This window comes from Rana temporaria, chromosome 5 (genome assembly GCF_905171775.1).
Source record: "Rana temporaria chromosome 5, aRanTem1.1, whole genome shotgun sequence".
NCBI classification, from domain to species: Eukaryota; Metazoa; Chordata; class Amphibia; order Anura; family Ranidae; genus Rana; species Rana temporaria.
In genome coordinates, this window is record NC_053493.1 from 401,144,891 (window position 1) to 401,165,552 (window position 20,662).

At 47.0% G+C, this 20,662-nt stretch overlaps 1 protein-coding gene across 1 annotated transcript in view; it reads left to right on the forward strand.

The window, feature by feature from the left end:
* The window catches only part of TG (thyroglobulin), a 426,102-nt gene that overhangs the window by 340,500 nt on the left and 64,940 nt on the right, over positions 1-20,662 (forward strand). The window contains exon 43 of the mRNA XM_040354673.1: positions 13,527-13,694. Coding sequence (XP_040210607.1) covers positions 13,527-13,694 — 168 coding nt within the window. The remainder of the gene's footprint in view (positions 1-13,526; positions 13,695-20,662) is intronic.

The following is a 20,662-nucleotide window of genomic DNA, read 5'->3' on the forward strand; positions in this document are numbered from 1 at the left end:
ATAATAATATGCCAATTTCCTTTTTTTTTTTTTTTTTTTTTTTTTTCTCAGTTTAGGCCGATACGTATTCTTCTACATATTTTTTGTAAAAAAAAATCGCAATAAGCGTATATTGATTGGTTTGCGCAAAAGTTATAACGCCTACAAAATAGGGGATAGATTTATGAATTTTTAATTTTTTTTTACTAGTAATGGCGGCGATCTGCGTTTTTTTATTTTTATTTTGTCAGGCCTGCGATATTGCGGCGGACATATCGGACACTTTTGACACTATTTAGGGACCATTCACAAATACACAGCGAACAGTGCTAAAAAATGCACTAATTACTGTAGAAATGTGACTGTCAGTGAAGGGGTTAACTCTAGGGGGCGAGAAAGGGGTTAAATGTGTAAACTGGGAGTGATTCTAACTGTGTGGGGGGAGGGGGGTGACTGGGGGAGGTGACCGATCTGTGTCCCTATGTACAAGTGACACAGCATCGGTCTCCTCTCTCCCTGACAGGACGTGGAGCTCTGTGTTTACACACAGATCAACGTCCCTGCTGTCACCGCCGATCGCGGGAACCTGGCGGACATCGCGATGCGCCGGGCACAGTGTTTTCCCGCTGTGCGCCCCCAGCGGCGCTCGCGGGGAATGTAAATAGCAGGACGTCCACCCGGCACTTGAGAGCCGCGCTGTGGATGTCTTTCGTCTATAGCACGAATGTGCAGCACGACCCGCACATGCGCAGTAGGGAACCAGGAAGTGAAGCCGCAAGGCTTCGCTTTCAGATTCCCTTACTGAAGATGCCGGCGCCTCCACCCAGGAGCCGAAGGAAGGGTGAAGGAAGGGGGTGAAAGTGGCCGGTAGGCAGGTGGTTAAAAATTGCACGAAGCTCAGAAAGGTGCATGAGCTACTTTGATGCATTTGTTGTGTGTAGGGCTGTTCATTGAAATGAATTATCTCCTCAATGCCTATAGCAGGACAATGGCCAAAGAAGTACAAATGCCCAAATGGCTGCCGTCATAGTGAGTGCGGCCTAGAGCCAGAAGCCATGCATATTTTCCTGAGCCCTTTGTAGATCTGGCCAGAAGTCTTCACAGTAATCACATTTATTACGCGGGGCGCAGCTGCAGAAACACCGGTGGTCGGGCTTTAGTAGGATTATCAGTCATTTCATAGCTACTCAGATGGTACAGTTTGTTTCTTATTGTATCATAAATCAGTTTCATCCCTAAGAGAGCGGGGCATGAAAGAGCCGCGTTGGCCACTGACAGTCATTTCTGGAGTTTCGGAGTTTCGAAGTCCGCTAAAAAGCAACGCATGATGTCACCTTCACAGAACGAGAAATGTAAAGAGCAAACAATGAAACTGTTTTTGGAGGAAGAGTTGGAAAACGTTAGTTCTAAAAAAAAATCTATTAGGCCCCGTACACACGACCAGTTTCCTCGGCAGAATTCAGCTTCCGACCGAGTTTCTGGCTGAATTCTGCCGAGGAAACTGGTCGTGTGTACACTTTCGGCCGAGGAAGCCGACGAGGAGCTCGGCGAGGAAATAGAGAACATGTTCTCTATTTCCTCGTTGTTCTATGGGAGCTCTCGTCCCGCCGAGCTCCTCGGCGGCTTCAGTGCTGAACTGGCCGAGGAACTCGATGTGTTTGGCACGTCGAGTTCCTCGGCCGTGTGTACGAGGCTATAGGTAGATTCACAGAGATTGCCGCAACTTTAAGGCGGCGTAGCGTATCGTATTTAAGCTACGCCGCCTTAAAGCGGGGGTTCACCCTGTTAAAAAAAAAAAAAAATGTTTTTTTTTATTATTCCATTACTTTCGGCATCGTAGCGCGAGCTACGGTATGCCGGTCCTAAATTTTTAATCCCGGGGAATGGGCGTTCCTATGGTGAGAGAAGGTGATTGACGGCCGGCCCTGGCACGTCACGCTTCTCCGGAAATAGCCGAAATAGGCTTGGCTATTCACGGCGCCTGCGCATAGCCTGTGCGCAGGCGCTGTGAATAGCCGAGACCTACTCCGGCTGTCTTCGGGGAGCGTGACGTGCCAGAGCCGGCAGTCAATCATCCTCCCTCTCCATAGGCACGCCCATTCCCCGCGGGAGTCGGATTCTTCAATCAACAATAGCACAGTGAGTACGGGGATTAAAAATTTAGGACCGGCATACCGTAGCTCGCGCTACGATGCCGAAAGTAATGGAATAATAGGGTGAAGGAGGGTGAAATACCGCTTTAAGTCAGAGAGGCAAGTACTGTATTCTGAAAGTACTTGCCTCCTAACTTAAGGCGGCGTAGCGTAAATGCGGCGGGCGCAAGCGCGCCTAATTCAAAATAGGCTGAGGGGGCGTGTTTTATTATAATTTTGTTTGACCTGACGTGATTGACGTTTTTTTTGAACGGCGCATGCGCCGTCCGCCTACATTTCCCAGTGTGCATTGCAGCAACGTACGCCGCACGGGCCTATTGATTTCGACGTGGACGTAAATGACATAAATACCTATTCACGGACGACTTACGCAAATGACGTAAAATTTTCGTATTTCAAAGCGGGAACGGCGGCCATACTTTAACATTACTATTCCAATTTGTTGGAATAACTTTAGGCCTGATAAAGCGTTACGTAAACGGCGTATCTGTACTGCGTCGGCCAGGCGTACGTTCGTGAATAGGCGTATCTAGTGATTTACATATTCTACGCCGACCGCAATGCAAGCGCCACCTAGCGGCCAGCCTAAATATTGCACCCTAAGATAGGACGGCGCAAGCTCAAATTCTCAAATATTCATTCGCTTTTCTAACACAGCTGGGTGAACTGGCGCTCGCTGTTTACCTATTTTTAAAAAAACGCTTCTAAATGCAAACGCAGCATGTAAACGCGGCAAAAATGGACGTTTTTAAACGTTGGTTACTATCTGTCAAGGAGAGGTTGTAAAATGTCCCGTGTACATTAGACCTTAAACACTCTTAGAGCCTATGGCTCTAATCAGGTGCTTCAAAAATACCCGCCTGAAAAGGGCCAGGCGCCTAAATAAGGTGTGGCAGCAGCGACCATAGATAGATTCATGCAATGCATGAATCTATCCATCGGGCAGAGAGGGAGTGGCAGGAGAGAGGGGGCGGCGCCCGTGCACCCTTATGGATGCACTGCCCCTGCGCTTATCGGTACATTTACACAGGGACGTTTATAGTCATTCCTAGGCAGCGGGGTTTAGAAGCATTTTTTTGGAAAGCAAAAACTGCATTCAGGACGGATGTTCAGAGGCACGTGAAACACCAAACGCCTGTAACAGCTTGTAAACGCGGTAACTCGTGTTTAGACGTGTTCTGTTCAATTGTTGACTATTTAAAAAAAAAAAACGCTTCTAAATGCAAACGCAGCATATAAACGCGGCAAAAACGGACGTTTTTAAACGTTGGTTACTATCTGTCAAGGAGAGGTTGTAAAATGTCCCGTGTACATTAGACCTTAAACACTCTCACTCTCTTCTGCTCTGTTTCAAATGCATTGACATACCTCCTTAGACCCAGTGTGCCAGATTCAGATAGAGATACACCGTCGTATTTCTGAGTTCCGTCCGTCGTATCTATGCGACTGATTCATCTCCCTAAGATCCGCCAGGTGCAAGTGACTTACACCGTCGGATCTTAGGCTGCAATCTCACGCTGGCCGCTAGGTGGCGCCTCCGTTTGTATACGCGACGAATATGCAAATGAGGAGTTACGCCGATTCAGAAACGAACGACCGCCCGGCGCTTTTTTTTTTTACATTGTTTGCGCGTTCGGCTTTTTCCAGCGTATATTTACCCCTGCTATATGCGGTCGTATCCTATGTTAAGTATGGCCGTCGTCGTTCCTGGGTCGAATTTTTTATTTTTATGTCGTTTGCGTAAGTCGGTCACGAATACGGATGGACGTAATTTCCGTTCACGTCGAAACCAATGACGTCCTAGCGACGTCATTTGGAGCAATGCACGCTGGGAAATTTAGGGAACGGCGCATTCGCAATTCGTTCAGCGCGGGGACGCGCCTGATTTAAATTCTACACGCCCCCTAGCCGCGGAATTTGAATTCCGCCGGGGGATTTACGATACGCCGCCGCAACTTTAGAGGCAAGTGCTTTCTGAATACAGCACTTGCCTCAAAAACTTGCGCCGGCGGATCGTAAATCAGATAGGTTACGCGGATATAAAGATCCGCTAATCTATCTGAATCTAGCCCAGTATGTCTGGACATTAACTAGTTAAGGAGCGGAAGGATTTGCCCCCTTAATGACTAGGCCATTTTTTGCAATACGGCACTGCATCACTTTAACTGACAGTTGCGCGGTCGTTCAACGCTGTACCCAAATAAAATTGATGTCCTTCTTTCCCACAAATAGAGATTTATTTTGGTGGTATTTGATCACCTCTGTGGATTTTATTTTTTCCGCTATACACAAAAAAAAAGCGTTTTTTTTTAAAAAAAAATATCTATAATTTTTTACTTTTTGCTATAATAAATATGCAAATATTTTTTTCTACATATTTGTGGTAAAAAAAAAAAATCGCAATAAGCGAACATTGATTGGTTTGCGTTATAGCGTCTACAAAATAGAGGATATACAGTACACCCCTCACATTTTTGTAAATATTTGATTATATCTTTTCATGTGACAACACTGAAGAAATGACACTTTGCTACAATGTAAAAACACTGGCCCAGATTCAAGAAGCAATTGCGCCTGTGTAACCATAAGTTACACGGCGCAATTGCTTACTTGCTCCGGTGTAACGAGTGCTCCTGATTCAGGAACCTCGTTACACCGACTGCAGGCTAAAATCTGCGCGGCATAAGGCTCTTATGCCACGCAGATTTTAGGCTGCATTCTTGCGGGGGCCGCTAGGGGGCGCTCCCATTGTGATCAGCGTGTAGTATGCAAATTGCATACTACCACTGATTCACAAACTTGCGCGGGCCCTGCGCAAGCCAGGTACGGAGTTTCCGTACGGCAACTTTCGCGCAAGGCTGCCCCTTCTAATAGTAAGGGCAGCCAATGCTAAATTATAGGCGCCGCTCCCGCGACGTGAAATTTGAATTTCACGTCGTTTGCGTAAGTGATTCGTGAATGGCGCTGGACGCCATTCATGTGCACTTTGAAGCAAATGACGTCCTTGCAACGTCATTTGCCGCAATGCACGTCGGGAAAGTTTCCCGACGGAGCATGCGCTGTACGCTCGGCGTGGGAGCGCGCCTAATTTAAATGATTCCTGCCCCCGGCGGGATCATTTACATTGCGCGCGCTTACGCCGGGCAATTTTGCCGGTGCGCCCTCGCAATTTACGGAGCTACTGCTCCGTGAATCGAGGGCAGCGCAAAATATTTGAGGGGGCGCAGGGCAAAATCGTTGCCCTGCTCCCCCGCAAATATCGCGCAAATGTACCTGAATCTGGGCCACTATTTTTTTACTTTCTGCTATAATACATATCTAAAAAAATAAAAAAGCAAATTTCTTCATCAGTTTAGGCCAATACATATTCTTCTACATATTTTTGGTAAAAAAAAAAATCTCAATAAGCGTATATTGATTGGTTTACGCAAAAAAGTTATAGCATCTACAAACTGTGGGATAGATTTAGGGACTTTTATTTGTATTTAATATTTTTACTGGTAATGGCGGCACTTATGACACTTTTTGGGGACCAGTGACACCAATACAGTGATCAATGCTAAAAAATGCACTGTCACTGTACTAATGACATTGGCAGGGAAGGGGTTAACACTAGGGGGCGATCAATGGGTTAAATGTGTTCCCTGGGAGGTGTTTCTAACTGTGGGGGGAGGGGATTCAGTGGAGGAAAAGAGAGATCCTGCTTCAGCTTAGCTGGAACACAATCGCTCACTTTTCCCCCCTTACAGATCAGCGGTGTGCTTCTTCTACATTGGCACACCGTTGCTCTATCTCTCCTGTAAATGACTGGCGGGTTGCGGCGGCCATCGCGGCTGCTGGATCCGTTGAGTGGCTCCCACTGCTTCCAATCACAGCTGGAGCCACTCACACTAAACTGCGTGCACAAATTCACGTACCGGTACGTGATTTTGCGCTTCACATTTATTATAAAAGTTTAGTTGTTAGTTGGAGGCGGGATAGGCTCCCCTGAAGAGATTACTTTTCATTGATAGCCTAAAAGTGTCCAGAGTAGGAGATAGCTGGACACATTGGGGATGGGAGTTCCACTTTATGGGAGAGGCTCGGGTGAAGTCTCAGAGACAAGCATGGGGGCAGGGCCTTTGTAATAGCATACTGTACCCCTGGGCAAAGAACACTGCATTGCAATGCACTTGGGCCTCTACCAGACCACCCCAATTTACGTACCTACCCTCAAGAATTAAAGTATAAATAGTTGATAGAATTAAACATATGGGCCCGGATTCAGAAAGGATTTACGACGGCATATTTCCAGATACGCCGTCGTAAGTCCAAATCTGCGCCGTCGCATCTATACGCCTATTCAGAAAGGCATTTACGTTAGACATTCTCCAAGATACGACTGACGTAAGTCTCCTACGCCGTCGTATCTTGGGTGCATATTTACGCTGGCCGCTAGGGGCGCTTCCGTTGATTTACGCGTTGAATATGCAAATGAGGTAGATACGCCTATTTAGAAACGTACTTGCGCCCGTCGGATTTAGCTACGTCGTTTACGTAAGGCGTCGGTCCGGCGTAAAATTACCCCTGCTATAGGAGGCGCAGCCAATGTTAAGTATGGACGTCGGAACAGCGTCGAATTTTACACGTTTTACGTCGTTTGCGTAAGTCGTCCGTAAATGGGACTGGGCGTAGGTTACGTTCACGTCGACTAAGCATTGAGCGGGCGTAATTTACTTTGAAAATTCAACGTGATACTGAGCATGCACGCGCATGCGCCGTTCGTAAAGCGCGTCATTTACGCGGGGTCACCAATCATTCACATACAACACGCCCCCTACCAGCCTAGTTTGAATTAGGCGCACTTACGCCGGCCCATTTACACTACGCCGCCGTAACTTAGAGCGCAAGTCCTTTCTGAATACGGTACCTGCGCTCTAAGTTGCGGCGGCATAGTGTATCTGAGATACGCTACGCCCGCCTAAAGATAGGCGATTGTTTCTGAATCCGGGCCATAATTATTATTAGTAATTTCAATAAAATCTATTTTGAACAATAAGAAAACATGTCATAAATTAAAGACACACATGTGCACTGTCGAAAAATTTGTTTTCGTTTCATTTTGTTTGTTTTTTCGGAAATTCGAAAATCTGGAAATTCAAGAATTAGGAAATTCCAAAATCAAAAAATCAGAAAATCCCAAAATAAGAAAGAAAATCCGAAAATTCGAACTAACTAATAATAACTAACTATTAAATTATAGGTATTGGAATTTCCTTTCAAATTTGGCTGTTGGTGAACGTAACGAATACAAATTTATCTAAAGTTCCAAATTATCCGAAATAACGAATGACGCATCTAAACAAATGGAACAGAACTAATTAATAATAAAAAAATTAAAATAATAAGTAATTTGTTACGTTTGATTCGTGTAGATACAGCATTTATTTCGGATAATTCATAACTTTAAATAAATTTGTATTTTTTACGTTCACTAACTCACTAAATTTGAAAGGAAATTCCAATACCTATAATTTAATAGTTTAGTAATAGTTAAGTTATTTTCGTTCTTATTTTTATATTTTGTTTCTTTTGAATTTTCAGAATTTCATTCTTATTTTCGAATTTCTAAATATCGAATTTACCAAATTTCTGATTTGCGATTTTCCGAATTTTTCGAATATTCAAAAAAAATGTGTTTTTGTTAATTTGGATATTTCCAAATTAGTGAAAGCGGGGGTTCACCCTTAGAGGGCACTTTTCCCCCTTAGATTCCTGCTCGTTTTTACTAGGGGAATCGGCTATTTATTTTAAAATATGTGCAGTACTTACCCGTTTACGAGATGCATCCTCTCCGTCGCTTCCGGGTATGGGCTTCGGGAATGGGCGTTCCTTCTTGATTGACAGGCTTCCGAGAGGCTTCCGACGGTCGCATCCATCGCGTCACGATTTTCCGAAAGAAGCCGAACGTCGGTGCGCAGGCGCAGTATAGAGCCGCACCGACGTTCGGCTTCTTTCGGCTACGAGTGACGCGATGGATGCGACCGTCGGAAGCCTCTCGGAAGACTGTCAATCAAGAAGGAACGCCCGCTCCCGAAGACCCATACCCGGAAGCGACGGAAGAAGATGCATCTCGAAAACGGGTAAGTACTGCTCATATTTTAATACAAATAGCCGATTCCCCTAGACCGAACGAGCAGGAAGCTAAGGGGAGAAAAAATTTTTTTTTTACAAATGGGTGAACTCCCGCTTGAACTTGGCAAAATTCATAAAAAAAAATAATAACAGGGGGCAGCAAAAAGGCACCGTACAATGGGGGATCAGGAGAGAAAGATACTGGGATCAGGAGGGTACAGCACAGGATCCGAGGTATGGCCATCCCAGGAAAGCTTAGAAAAAAGCGTGACTATCCCAGCAAATCTGGGATAGTGTGGAGTAATTCAAGATTATCATGGGGCCCCTCGGCAGTGCCCAGGGTTACCAATGCATTAAGACCACCCTGCATGGGAAGAGGAGACAGAGCTAGAGACTAGGAGGTCTTGGAATGAGCGGAGTGGACAGTTTAGAAGATATTTTAACCACTAGCTGACCAGGCTTACGGCGGCAGGTCGGCTTGGCTGCGCGAAATCACGTTACATCAGTGGCGGCCCGTCCATAGGGGCGCCCGGGCGCCGCCCCCCATCCCACAGTCAGTAAAAAAAAAAAAAAAAAAAAAAAAAATTTTTTAAGTCTGTCCCTTTAAGATTTTTTTCCCCCCAAAAACGGGCTTTATGTGCTCTGTGTCCGCGCGCCGGACGCCGGGAACAGTGCTGTTGGAGTAGCGCCACGTCTGTGCAATCACGGGATTGCAGACGCGGCGCTACATTGGCACAAAAAATATGCCATTGTGGCGTTCTCCATCGCGCCACTCGCTTCCGGCGCGATGGAGTGTACTGTTATGGCCGGGCGGGTGCATACACTGTCTGTGTGCACCCGCCCGTCTCTGTGCTCGTTCCGACGTCACTGGGAAAACAGGAAGTGAAGTCGGGGCAGCTCGAGCTCAGTGCGCCCGACCGTGGAAGAGGTAAGCCTGCCTGTCTCTACATCGGCGTCCGCTTCACAGCAGGATCCAACCCCTCCCGCGATTTCCACAAAGTATTTTCGTATTCGACGGCCGGCCGGCCCCCCCAGAGCCCCAAACCCCCCCCCCCCCCCCCCCGCTTATTGAAACTTTTTTTTCTATTTAGTATTCGGCGGCCCCCCCCCCGCTTATTCAAAGTCTTTTTTTGCATCTAATATTCGGCGGCGGCCCCCCCTCCCCTCCGCTTATTCAAACTCTTTTTTTTATCTAATATTTTAATATTTTATTTTATATTAGTTAAATATATTAAGCTTATTAACAGTTTATTTTTTATATTTGATTCAATTTAGCATTAAGTATAAAAAAAGTTTTTTTTTTAATAACTGGGGGGGGGGGAGGTGGTCTGGTGGGGTAGTGTTACCGCCCGCTGTAGTGTTACTTGTGCTGTAATGAATTTTTACATAGAAAAGAAATGTTGTTAATAAATGGGTAAATGAATTATAAAAAAAAGATTTTTCCAATAACGGTTATTAAAAAAATCTTTTTTTTATAATTAATTCATTACAGCACAAATAGCGGGCGGTAACACTACCCCACCAGACCACCCCCCCCCCCCCCCCCCCAGTTATTAAAAAAAATACTTTTTTTATACTTAATGTGCAGGGAAAATATCGGCCGTCAACACCACCCCACCCCCCGCTTGCAAATTGTCCTGCGACTTGGGACTGGAAAGTTGCAGGATAAGTTGGACCCGATGATTTCCAATGAGAACTGTTCATATCTGTGCAACTTTGAAGTAGTCCCTGCATTACTTTTGTCCCACCTTAATGTGACTTGAGGTCCATAGACCTCCAGAATACATAGGCATTGCTTCAAGTCGCTGCAAAATCGCACCAAAAAATTGTGGCAGAATCTTGCGACTTTCAGGCTAATGCAGTCTGAAAGTTGCACAATTCTACTGCAATTCTGATGTGACTTAAAGGAGTTCTCTGACCTAAAACTTTTAACCCCCGCTGTGCCCGGGCTGTAAAACTATACAAAAGAAACTTTCACTTACCTGCCTACGATCCCCCATTGTTCCGATATCGCCGTCCCGTTCTCCGGTCCCGGTCTCTTCCACTTCCTGGGGGTCGGTGACTCACAGTGCGCTCAGCCTATCAGCGGCCGCAGCAATGTCCCGTCGCGACCGCTGATAGGCTGAGCGCACTGTGAGTCACCGACCCCCAGGAAGTGGAAGAGACCGGGACCGGAGAACGGGACGGCGATATCGGAACAACGGGGGATCGTAGGCAGGTAAGTGAAAGTTTATTTTGTATAGTTTTACAGCCCGGGCACAGCGGGGGTTAAAAGTTTTAGCTCAGAGAACTCCTTTAAAGCAATGCCTGTGTATTCTCGAGGTCTACGGACCTCAAGTTGCATCAAAGTGGGACCAAAGTAATGCAGGGACTACTTTGAAGTCGCACAGATATGAACGGTTCTCATTGGAAACGACTTGTCATGCAACATTTAAGTCCCAAGTCGCAGGACAAGTAATTCCTGCAGTCTCTGGTAATCTTGTGCAGTATGTCCGCAGTCTCTGGTAATCTTGTGTAGTATGTCCGCAGTCTCTGGTAATCTTGTGTAGTATGTCCGCAGTCTCTGGTAATCTTTTGCAGTATGTCCGCAGTCTCTGGTAATCTCCTGCAGTATGTCCGCAGTCTCTGGTAATCTCCTGCAGTATGTCCGCAGTCTCTGGTAATCTTGTGCAGTATGTCCGCAGTCTCTGGTAATCTCCTGCAGTATGTCTGCAGTCTCTGGTAATCTTGTGCAGTATGTCCGCAGTCTCTGGTAATCTTGTGCAGTATGTCCGCAGTCTCTGGTAATCTTGTGTAGTATGTCCGCAGTCTCTGGTAATCTTTTGCAGTATGTCCGCAGTCTCTGGTAATCTCCTGCAGTATGTCCGCAGTCTCTGGTAATCTTCTGCAGTATGTCCGCAGTCTCTGGTACTCTTGTGCAGTATGTCCGCAGTCTCTGGTAATCTTGTGCAGTATGTCCGCAGTCTCTGGTAATCCTGTGCAGTATGTCCGCAGTCTCTGGTAATCCTGTGCAGTATGTCCGCAGTCTCTGGTAATCTTGTGCAGTATGTCCGCAGTCTCTGGTAATCCTGTGCAGTATGTTCGCAGTCTCTGGTAATCCTGTGCAGTATGTCCGCAGTCTCTGGTAATCTTGTGCAGTATGTCCGCAGTCTCTGGTAATCCTGTGCAGTATGTTCGCAGTCTCTGGTAATCCTGTGCAGTATGTCCGCAGTCTCTGGTAATCTTGTGCAGTATGTCCGCAGTCTCTGGTAATCCTGTGCAGTATGTCCGCAGTCTCTGGTAATCTCGTGCCCATTTCGAGTCCTTCATTACTAACAGTGTCATATTTTAGTTTGTTTGCACCGATCTGTAAGGCTGCGCTATATACCATGATTTGTGATGCTGGGGCTATATACTCTGTGCTGTGACGCTGAGCTGTATACTCCTGACATTGAGTGGAATACAGGGGACGGAGTGGTGGATTATATAAGGGGTGTGGCTTATGAGAAGTGGGAGGGACCAAATGTGGAAGGGCGGGGTATTGCGCCCCCCCATCATAAAACTTCACCAGCCGCCACTGCGTTACATTATAATGTAACGTGATTTCGCATTTCAGCCACTAGTGCCGACGCGCGTGCCCACCGGGCGCGATCACCGCCGGGCACCCACGATCGCTCGTTACAGAGCGAGAACCGGGAGCTGTGTGTGTAAACACACATTTCTCCGGTCCTGTCAGGGGGAGAAATGCCTGATTGTCTGTTCATACAATGTATGAACAGCGATCTGTCATTTCCCCATGTCAGTCCCATCCCCCCTTCAGTTAGAACATAATGAGGGAACATAATTAACCCCTTCCTCGTCCCCAAGTGTTAACCCCTTCCCTGCCAGTGACATTTTTACAGTAATCAATGCATTTTCATAGCACTGATCGCTATAAAAATGCCAATGGTCCCAAAAATGTGTCCGAAGTGTCCGAAGTGTCCGCCATAAGGTCACTGGACCGATAAAAATCACTGATCGCCGCCATTACTAGTAAAAATAAAATATTAATAAAAATGCCATAAAACTATCCCCTATTTTGTAGACGCTATAACTTTTGCGCAAACCAATCGATAAACGCTTATTGCGATTTTTTTTACGAAAAATATGTAGAAGAATACGTATCGCCCTAAACTGAGGAAAAAAAACGTTTTTTTTATATATATATTTTTGGAGATATTTATTATAGCAAAATGTAAAAAATATTCATTTTTTTTTCAAAATTGTCGCTCTATTTTTGTTTATAGCGCAAAAAATAAAAACCGCAGAGGTGATCGAATACCACCAAAAGAAAGCTCTATTTGTGGGAAAAAAAGGACGCCAATTTTGTTTGGGAGCCACGTCGCACGACCGCGCAATTGTCAGTTAAAATGACGCAGTGCCGAATCGCAAAAAGTGCTTTGGTCAGGAAGGGAGTAAATTCTTCCGGGGCTGAAGTGGTTAAAATTGCAGCACAATTGTCAGTTAAAGCGACGCAGTGCCGAATTGCAAAAAGTGGCCCGGTCATTGAGCAGCAATATGGTCCGGGACTGAAGTGGTTCATTTTGAATGGGCTGCCAATGCATTGCAATTGGTAGAAACATGTATTGGAGCATGGGTCTGCATGGGTGTGGGTTGCCAGCTGCTGTTGTTGTGCGCTGGTTGCCATTGGATACGCATTGCATTGGTGTGAAGCCAATCATATGAAGAGACTGCAGAGTTCAGGGGCTAGATTCAGATAGGTTAGCGGATCTTTAGATCCGCATAACCTATCTGATTTACGTTACGCCGCCGCAATTTTTTGAGGCAAGTGCTTTATTCAGAAAGCACTTGCCTCTAAAGTTGCGGCGGCGTATAGTAAATTTACTATCAGGCGCGTCCCCGCGCCGATCGAACAGCGCATGCGCCGTCCGCAAATTTTCCCAGCGTGCATTGCTCCAAATGACGTCGCAAGGATGTCATTGGTTTCGACGTTAGCGTGAATTACGTCCGGCCGTATTCGCGAACGACTTACGCAAACGACCTTAAAAAAAAGCGATGGGCGGTCGTTCGTTTCTGAATCGGCGTAAATGCTCATTTGCATATTTGACGCGTAAAAGATACGGAAGCGCCACCTAGCGGCCGGCCTGATTCTATGAATCAGGCGCATAGATACGACGGCCGGACTCAGAAAAACGACGGCGTATCAGGAGATACGCCGTCGTATCTTCTTTCTGAATCCGGCCCCAGGACTTGAAGGCACAAAGTACAAACAGCTGACCATTCTCCATCATTCCTCCATAGCTTCTCGCAGTCCGCGGACCCTTCCAAACATGGGGACCCGTTATAGATGGATCCTACCTGAGGGACTCGCCAACAAGACTTCTCCAGCAGAAGACTGCCCAGAGTATAGACCTGTTCATCGGAAGTACTGAGCATGATGGGCTGATCAGCAGGGCCAAGGCTATTAAGGTAAAGTTTGGGAAATGTACACTTCCGCTAAGGAACAAATTCATATAACCTTTATGTGCTACACAAGTCTGACACGTCACAATATACAGCAACAGGATCCTTTTTCAAATAATCTCCACCTTTTATTTTTGTAAACTCATAATTGAACTCAAGTATATTGACCTGGCAGAGATGCCACCAGTCTGCTGCAGGAAGCATTTACTTAGTCTCCTTCAACAGTGAGCAGACTGCAGCATTGTAACTTTGCAGCAAGTTTTAGGGCCAGATTCACAGAATAAGTACGCCGAAGTATCTGCTGATACTCCGGCGTACTTTCAAATTTGCCGCGTCGTATCTTAATTTGTAATTCACAAACAAGATACGACGGCTTTTGGCAAAGATCCGACAGGTGTACGGCTTCGTACGCCTTCGGATCGTAGGTGTAATTTTCAGGCGGCCGCTGGGTGGAGTTTGCGTCTTTTTCCAGCGTCTGGTATGCAAATTAGCTGTTTACGGCGATCCACGAAGGTACGCGCGTTCGTTACGTTGTCGCTAGACGTTTTTTCCCGTCGCAAAAATAAGCCTGCTTTTTCATTGCTTACATTTAGACCAGCCATGTTAAAGTATGGCCGTCGTTCCCGCGTCGAATTTCAAATGTGAAAAATGTTCTGAAGCCCACACACGATCGTTTTTAATGACATTAAAAAATAACATTATTTTTTAGAACCCGAAAAACGGTCGTGTGCACGGCATTAGCAACAGCCTATCAACAAGGCAGGTCGGGATGGTGTCATTTTGGATGTTTTACAGTCAGTCTTCAAAAGTTACGTAATTCGCCTAAACCTATAGCAAAGGCATTATGGAACTTTGGTGAAAGCTGCACAGTTTGTTTTTATCTACAGATGCCCATTATCTGCATAGGCAGTTTTTTTTGGTAAAGGTGAGCTAACCCTATAAAACTGTATCTGTTATATTTTTCATGTTAAGTGAATGGGTGCTTAAAGTGGAACTAAACCCATCAATTTAACGGTTAAAAATAAACAGTTACATTCCCAGCATGCTAGGTTTGCTAACTGTCACATTTGCTTGTGCTCTCAACCAAACTGTCAAACCATCAAAAAAGCTGGCGTCATAATTGATCACCATATCAGTTGCAGATCAAACAGAAGCTAAGATTATTATTATACAGGATTTATAATGCGCCAACAGTTTGCGTAGCACTTTACAACATTAGGGCAGACAGTACAATTCAATACAGGAAGGATCAGAGGGCCCTGCTCGTTAGAGTTTACAATCTAGAAAGGAGGGTCAAGTGTAACAAAAGGTAACAGCTATAGGGGATGATCAGAAAATGAAAAAACAATTGTTAGGTTTGGGTCTGAAGAGGAGGATTTTCAGGGATCGTCTATAATAGAGTAGGAGATAATCGGATAGATTTAAGGAAAGGAGTTCCATAGGATTGGAGAGGCTCTGGAAAAGTCCTGGAGACGAGCATGTGAGGAGGTGACAAGGGAGCTAGAGAGCAGGAGGTCTTGAGAAAAACAAAGAGAATGAAGAGAACGATTAGGTTGGTATTTTGAGACTAGGTAAGATGGCAGCTTCCGCTTTAAATTGTACCTGCCCCCTTGTCCTCCCTCTTTAATTTCTCCCACTAGAATTAATGCCCATGGACCTATCATCACATATATTTATTTATGTTAAGTGCAACATGGGAAGTAATGTGTCACGGTAATACTTCAATGTATTACTTCTCACAGAGATCACAGGACTCCACCCTGACAATGCCTTTATCTGCTTTCCCCCCCACGAAGGATGGAGCCATCTACAGTATATGTTCCGGCATGATCCAGGGTCAGCATCTCTTTCATGCACAGTGAGGTGTAGCCACCCTCAACCAGGGTTCAGTGTAACCCTGGAATTCCTTCAGAATTTTCTAGGGGTCCCTTGAGATGTGGCTGATTGACCTCCTACTTAATGGGGCCTGCTTAGTTCTAGGACTGTCCAAAGCCAGCAGCAAACCCTTTACAACCACTTTAACCTACAGGTAAGCCTAGATTAAGGCTTAATTGTAGGTGCTTGAAATATCTCTTAAACCTCCATGGTTTAGGAGTTTTTTACTAAAATCACGGGCGCCGATGTCTACAGCGCATGCGCCGTAGACAACGGCGCAGACGCACTTTAGCAATGGCAATCGTGCCGTTCCTAAAGGAGGCCATGCCGTGACTGGCGGCTCCAGCCAATCACAGCGCCTGAGCCGTGATACCCAGAAGTAACCCCCGGGAAAGATATAGGCCGCCCGAGGCGTGTACGAGGACGGCTGCGGGGGCTTCGATCGGAGGTGAGTATTACATAATTTAAGGGTGGCATTTTCAACACCACTGTAAGGCTTGCATTCTAATGACCACCAACATAAAGAGCTATTTTCCCATTGACCCCTGATGAAATGGTTTTAGTATGGGTTCCCCAAGACCTGAAAATAATTTTAGGGATTCCTCTGGGGTAAATAGGTTGGGAAAGGCTGAGCTAAGGTTTGGGTCAAACTCATGTAGCGGCCTGCTACTTTCTAGCTGGCGCTGCTTTAAATTTAGAGGGTAGTCTGAGAGTTAGTTGGCTCAGACTGTATGATTTTTCACTAAATTTGGGCCTCTGTTCCAGCCATGGCTGTACTGTGAGTGACCACTATTGTTGTCTGGGGTGCTGTTACCATCCCAGACCAAGGGTGGCAGCAGTCAGGTCAAGGTGTTTTGGGTGTTCCCCTTCGGCAGCCAATCAGAGGGAGTTGATCGTCCCGCTGTGCATGCTGGGGAGAAGTACTTAAGGCTCAGGCGTCATTAGTCTGGGGTCGTCGTCGATACTGGGTCTGTTGTCCCACCACCCCCCCATGTGTGGCCCTCCTGGCCGGGGGTGCATGTTTAAGTGTTCCTGGCTCCGGGACCACGTTGGTCCGGGGTTGTGATCTACTAAGTAGGCCTGGTAGTCAGACTGGGTCTACGCTTGCAGAGTGGTCCTGTGCTGTCCGTCCTGAGGGAGGAAGTCACCCGATGAAGAACCTGTCTTGGAGAGCACCGAGCACAAGGCTGGTATCTCAGGAGAGGCCTTGAACTTCATCGAAGGACGCACCATTACTGAAAAGCTGAATGATGGTCGCCTGTGAGTTCACAAGAAATTGATCGGGAGAGATCCGGGTGCTTAATCTTGTGCTGAGAGGATTTTGGACCGAATATATCTCCATCTTTGGGAAGGTCTGTGGCAGAGACTTTACCAAGTTTCGATGTGACACTCTGGCTGCTAGGCTAGTGAGAGAGGCCTAACCAGGTGCACAATACCCGCTCTGGCTAGAGTGGCGACGAAAGCTACATTGCTGGAAGCTGGAGTGTTTCCGGACAGAAGTTATACACCTGAACCTACTACCTATCAGGCCTCACGACCGAGGAACTCATCGTAAAAGACACAACGTTTTCCTCGACGAGTTCCTTGTCAGGCTTGTCGAGAATCTTGACAAGCTTTCTTTGCGTACACACTGTCAAGACAAAAGCTCGTCGTTCTCAAACGCAGTGACGTACAACACGTACAACGGCACTATAAAGGGGAAGTTTGATTCCACTGGCACAACCCTTGGGGCTTCTTTTGCTAATCTCATGTTACTGCGTGTTAAAGCGGGGGTTCACCCTAAAAACAATTTTCTAACATTACATTGAGCTCACTCTCGACATTGACAGTATGCCGATTTTTTTTATTTTATTTTTTGCTGTACATACCTCGTATAGCTATTTTCTTACCCAGCTTCCGGGTAGTGAATCCTGCGGGAGTGGGCGTTCCTATGCAGCAGTTAGTGATTGATGTGATGACAAAAACTACCCCCCCCCCCGTCGCATAAGGAGCGTCACGAGTTGCCATAAGAAGCCGAACGTCGGTGCGCAGGCGCCGTATAGCGCCGACTCAACGTTCGGCTTCTTTCGGCAACTCGTGACGCTCCTTATGCTATCTCCATTACGAACGCTACTTTTACCGAAGGTGCGCTCCCGTCTCATACTTTATTCTGAGCATGCGCAGGTTTCCAAGCATACACACGAACGTGTTTCTCGTCGAAAACCAGCCTGACGAGGAACACGTCGAGGAAATTGAGACTCCCGACGAGGAAAAAACGGAAAATTGTATACTCACCTTTCCGTAATTTTCCTTTCCTGACGCATCTTCATGGCAGCACACACTGGGGTTGTGACTCCGCCCCCAAAACCTGACAGGATTGGTTAGCTATAAATCCGAAGAGGAGACACCCGGCATCATTCTCCGTAAATATCATCATTGAACAACAGGGTGGGCAGCTGTGTGCTGCCATGAAGATGCGTCAGGAAAGGAAAATTACGGAAAGGTGAGTATACAATTTTCCGTTTTCCTGACGCATTCATGGCAGCACACACTGGGAAATAACTCGCTAGTCAGGCGGGTTCAATGCAAAAGTATTTTATTTCTTATAGAGCCGAAGAATTGGCCCTGAAGATAGATCTGCCAAATTCAGAAGTCGCCAACAGAGCGGCGTCCACCCTGTAGTGGGTGATAAAGGTATGCCTGGAAGACCAGGTTGCTGCTCTGCAGATGGTCTCCGAAGATACTCCACAATATGCTGCCCAAGAGGTAGCCACTGCCCTGGTTGAATGCGCTTTGATGCCCTCTGGGATCTCCAGCTGTTGAGTGGAATATGCTTTCTCGATAGCCTTAACTAGCCAAGAGGCGATGGTCCGAGAGGTGGCTGCCTGGCCTCGTCGGGCTCCGTGAGGTATAATCAGGAGGGAGTCTGTTGACCGAAGGTGGATAGTGGCCGACAGGTAGTTGGAAATCGCAGACTTAATGTCCAAGGCATGCGGTTCACCATCTTCGTTAGAGAGGCATGGCAAGACGATATCCTGGCCGTAATGGAAGGCCGAAGTAACCTTGGGGAGGAAGCGATCCGAAGGTCTCAGTACCACCCTGTCTGGCAGGAAAACTAAGTATGGTTCCTTTGACATGAGAGCTTGTAACTCCGACACTCTCCTAGCCGAAGCAATGGCAATGAGGAAGGACAATTTTAGGGTCAGGTCCCATAAGGAGATTGAGTTGAGTGGGAAGAAGGGTGGATTGGACAGCCCCTCCAGAACCACTGAGAGATCCCAAGCCGGAAAGGATGGTCTCCTGGGCGGTCTGATTTTAATACATGCCTTCATGAACTGAACTATTAAAGGGTGCAGGGCCCATCTAGTGCCCGTTTTGGCAGACAGAGCGGAGATCTGTACCTTTAGGGTGCTTGAGCTCAGGCCTTTGTCAATTCCCGTTTGCAGGAATTCCAGGACCTGGTAAGGATCCGGAGAGGCGTGATTCCAACCTCTGAGTTGCGCCAAGTGGGCGAATCTTTCCCAGACTCTGGTGTAGACAGTGTTCGTGGTGACCTTCCTGGCCTGCATTAAGGTTGCTATAACTGCCTGGGAACATCGCTGCTCCCTAAGTCTAGCCCTCTCAACCTCCAGGCTGTCAAGTGGAGTCTGTCTGGAGCCGGATGGAGGAGCTGACCTTGGTGAAGGAGGTCTGCTGAGACCGGTAGATGGATTGGAGGCCGGGTATTGAGCTGCAGGAGAGTCGTGAACCACGGTCTCCTTGGCCAGAATGGTATTATTGCGATCACTGTGGCTGATGACCTGCGGAGCCGAGATAGAAACCTTGCTATCAAGGGAGTTGGGGGAAAGATGTACCCCAGTTTGAAGTTCCATGGATGAAGAAGGCAATCTGTCCCTTCTGCTGTCGGAAAGGGTACTCTGGAAAGAAACCTTGCGCATTTGGCATTTGCCGGTGTTGCTGCCAGGTCGATCTCTGGGGTCCCCCATGTCTCCGTCAGAATGGAGAATTCCCGGAGGTTCACAGACCATTCGTTGTTTGAACGAAGTTCCCTGCTCAGGAAGTCGGCTAACGTGTTCTGTGCCGCTGGAACGTAAACTGCTCTCAGGTCTAATAGGTGAGCCTGTGCCCATTCCATTATGGGGTGAACCTCCTCTAGTAGAGTGTGGCTTCGAGTACCGCCCTGTCCCTGGACATAAGCTACCGCTACCCTGTTGTCCATCCGGATTAGAACGGTCTTCCCCTGCAGCAGAGGCATGAAGGCTAAGAGTGCCTGAAACGCAGCTCGGAGCTCTAGTATGTTCGAAACTGTGCCCTTGGCGGGGCAGTGCCATGGTCCCTGGGCTGTCTGGTCCCGGAAGTGAGCCCCCCAGCCCTTCTCGCTGGCATCCGATGTCACGATCTCCGGACTCGGAGGAGCTATAGGTCTGGATCTCCTGAGGTTGGGAGGATATGTCCACCACAAAAGAGCGAGCTTCACTTGGCTGGGGATCCTGATGTGTTGGTGCATTGAAACTCCGTCCCACTGACTTAGAAAGGTGTTCTGGAAGGCTCTCATGTTCCATTGGGACCACTGTATCATGGGAATAGTCGACGACATTGAGCCCAGCACGCTGAGGCAGGCTCTGGCTGACGCAAATTGAGAGGACAGTAGATTCCGTACCTTCCGAACTAGAGGTTCCACCTTCTCTAGGGGCAGCTGTACCCTGTTCTGTTCGGTATCCAACTCTGCTCCCAGGAATATCATCACTTGTGAAGGTTGCAGGCTGCTCTTCCGCCAATTGATTAGCGCCCAGAAGCGATTCAGTTCGCATGCGCCGCGCTTTATAAGTTTTTCATTCATTCATTCATTCAATTGATCAGCCAGCCGAAACTCTGAAGGGTAGAGATCAGGATCTCCCGTTGGAGGAGCAGAGTCTCCTGGCTCGCTGCTAAAAGCAGGATATCGTCCAGATAGTGATGCACCCGGAGCCCCCTCTCCCTGAGGAGTGCTATGAGAGGTAGGAGGACTTTTGTGAACGTCCTGGGTGCCGAAGAGATGCCGAACGGTAAGCATCGGAATTGGAAGTGATGTTGGCTGATGGAAAAGCGTAAAAACTTCTGGAAAGCAGGATGAATTGGTA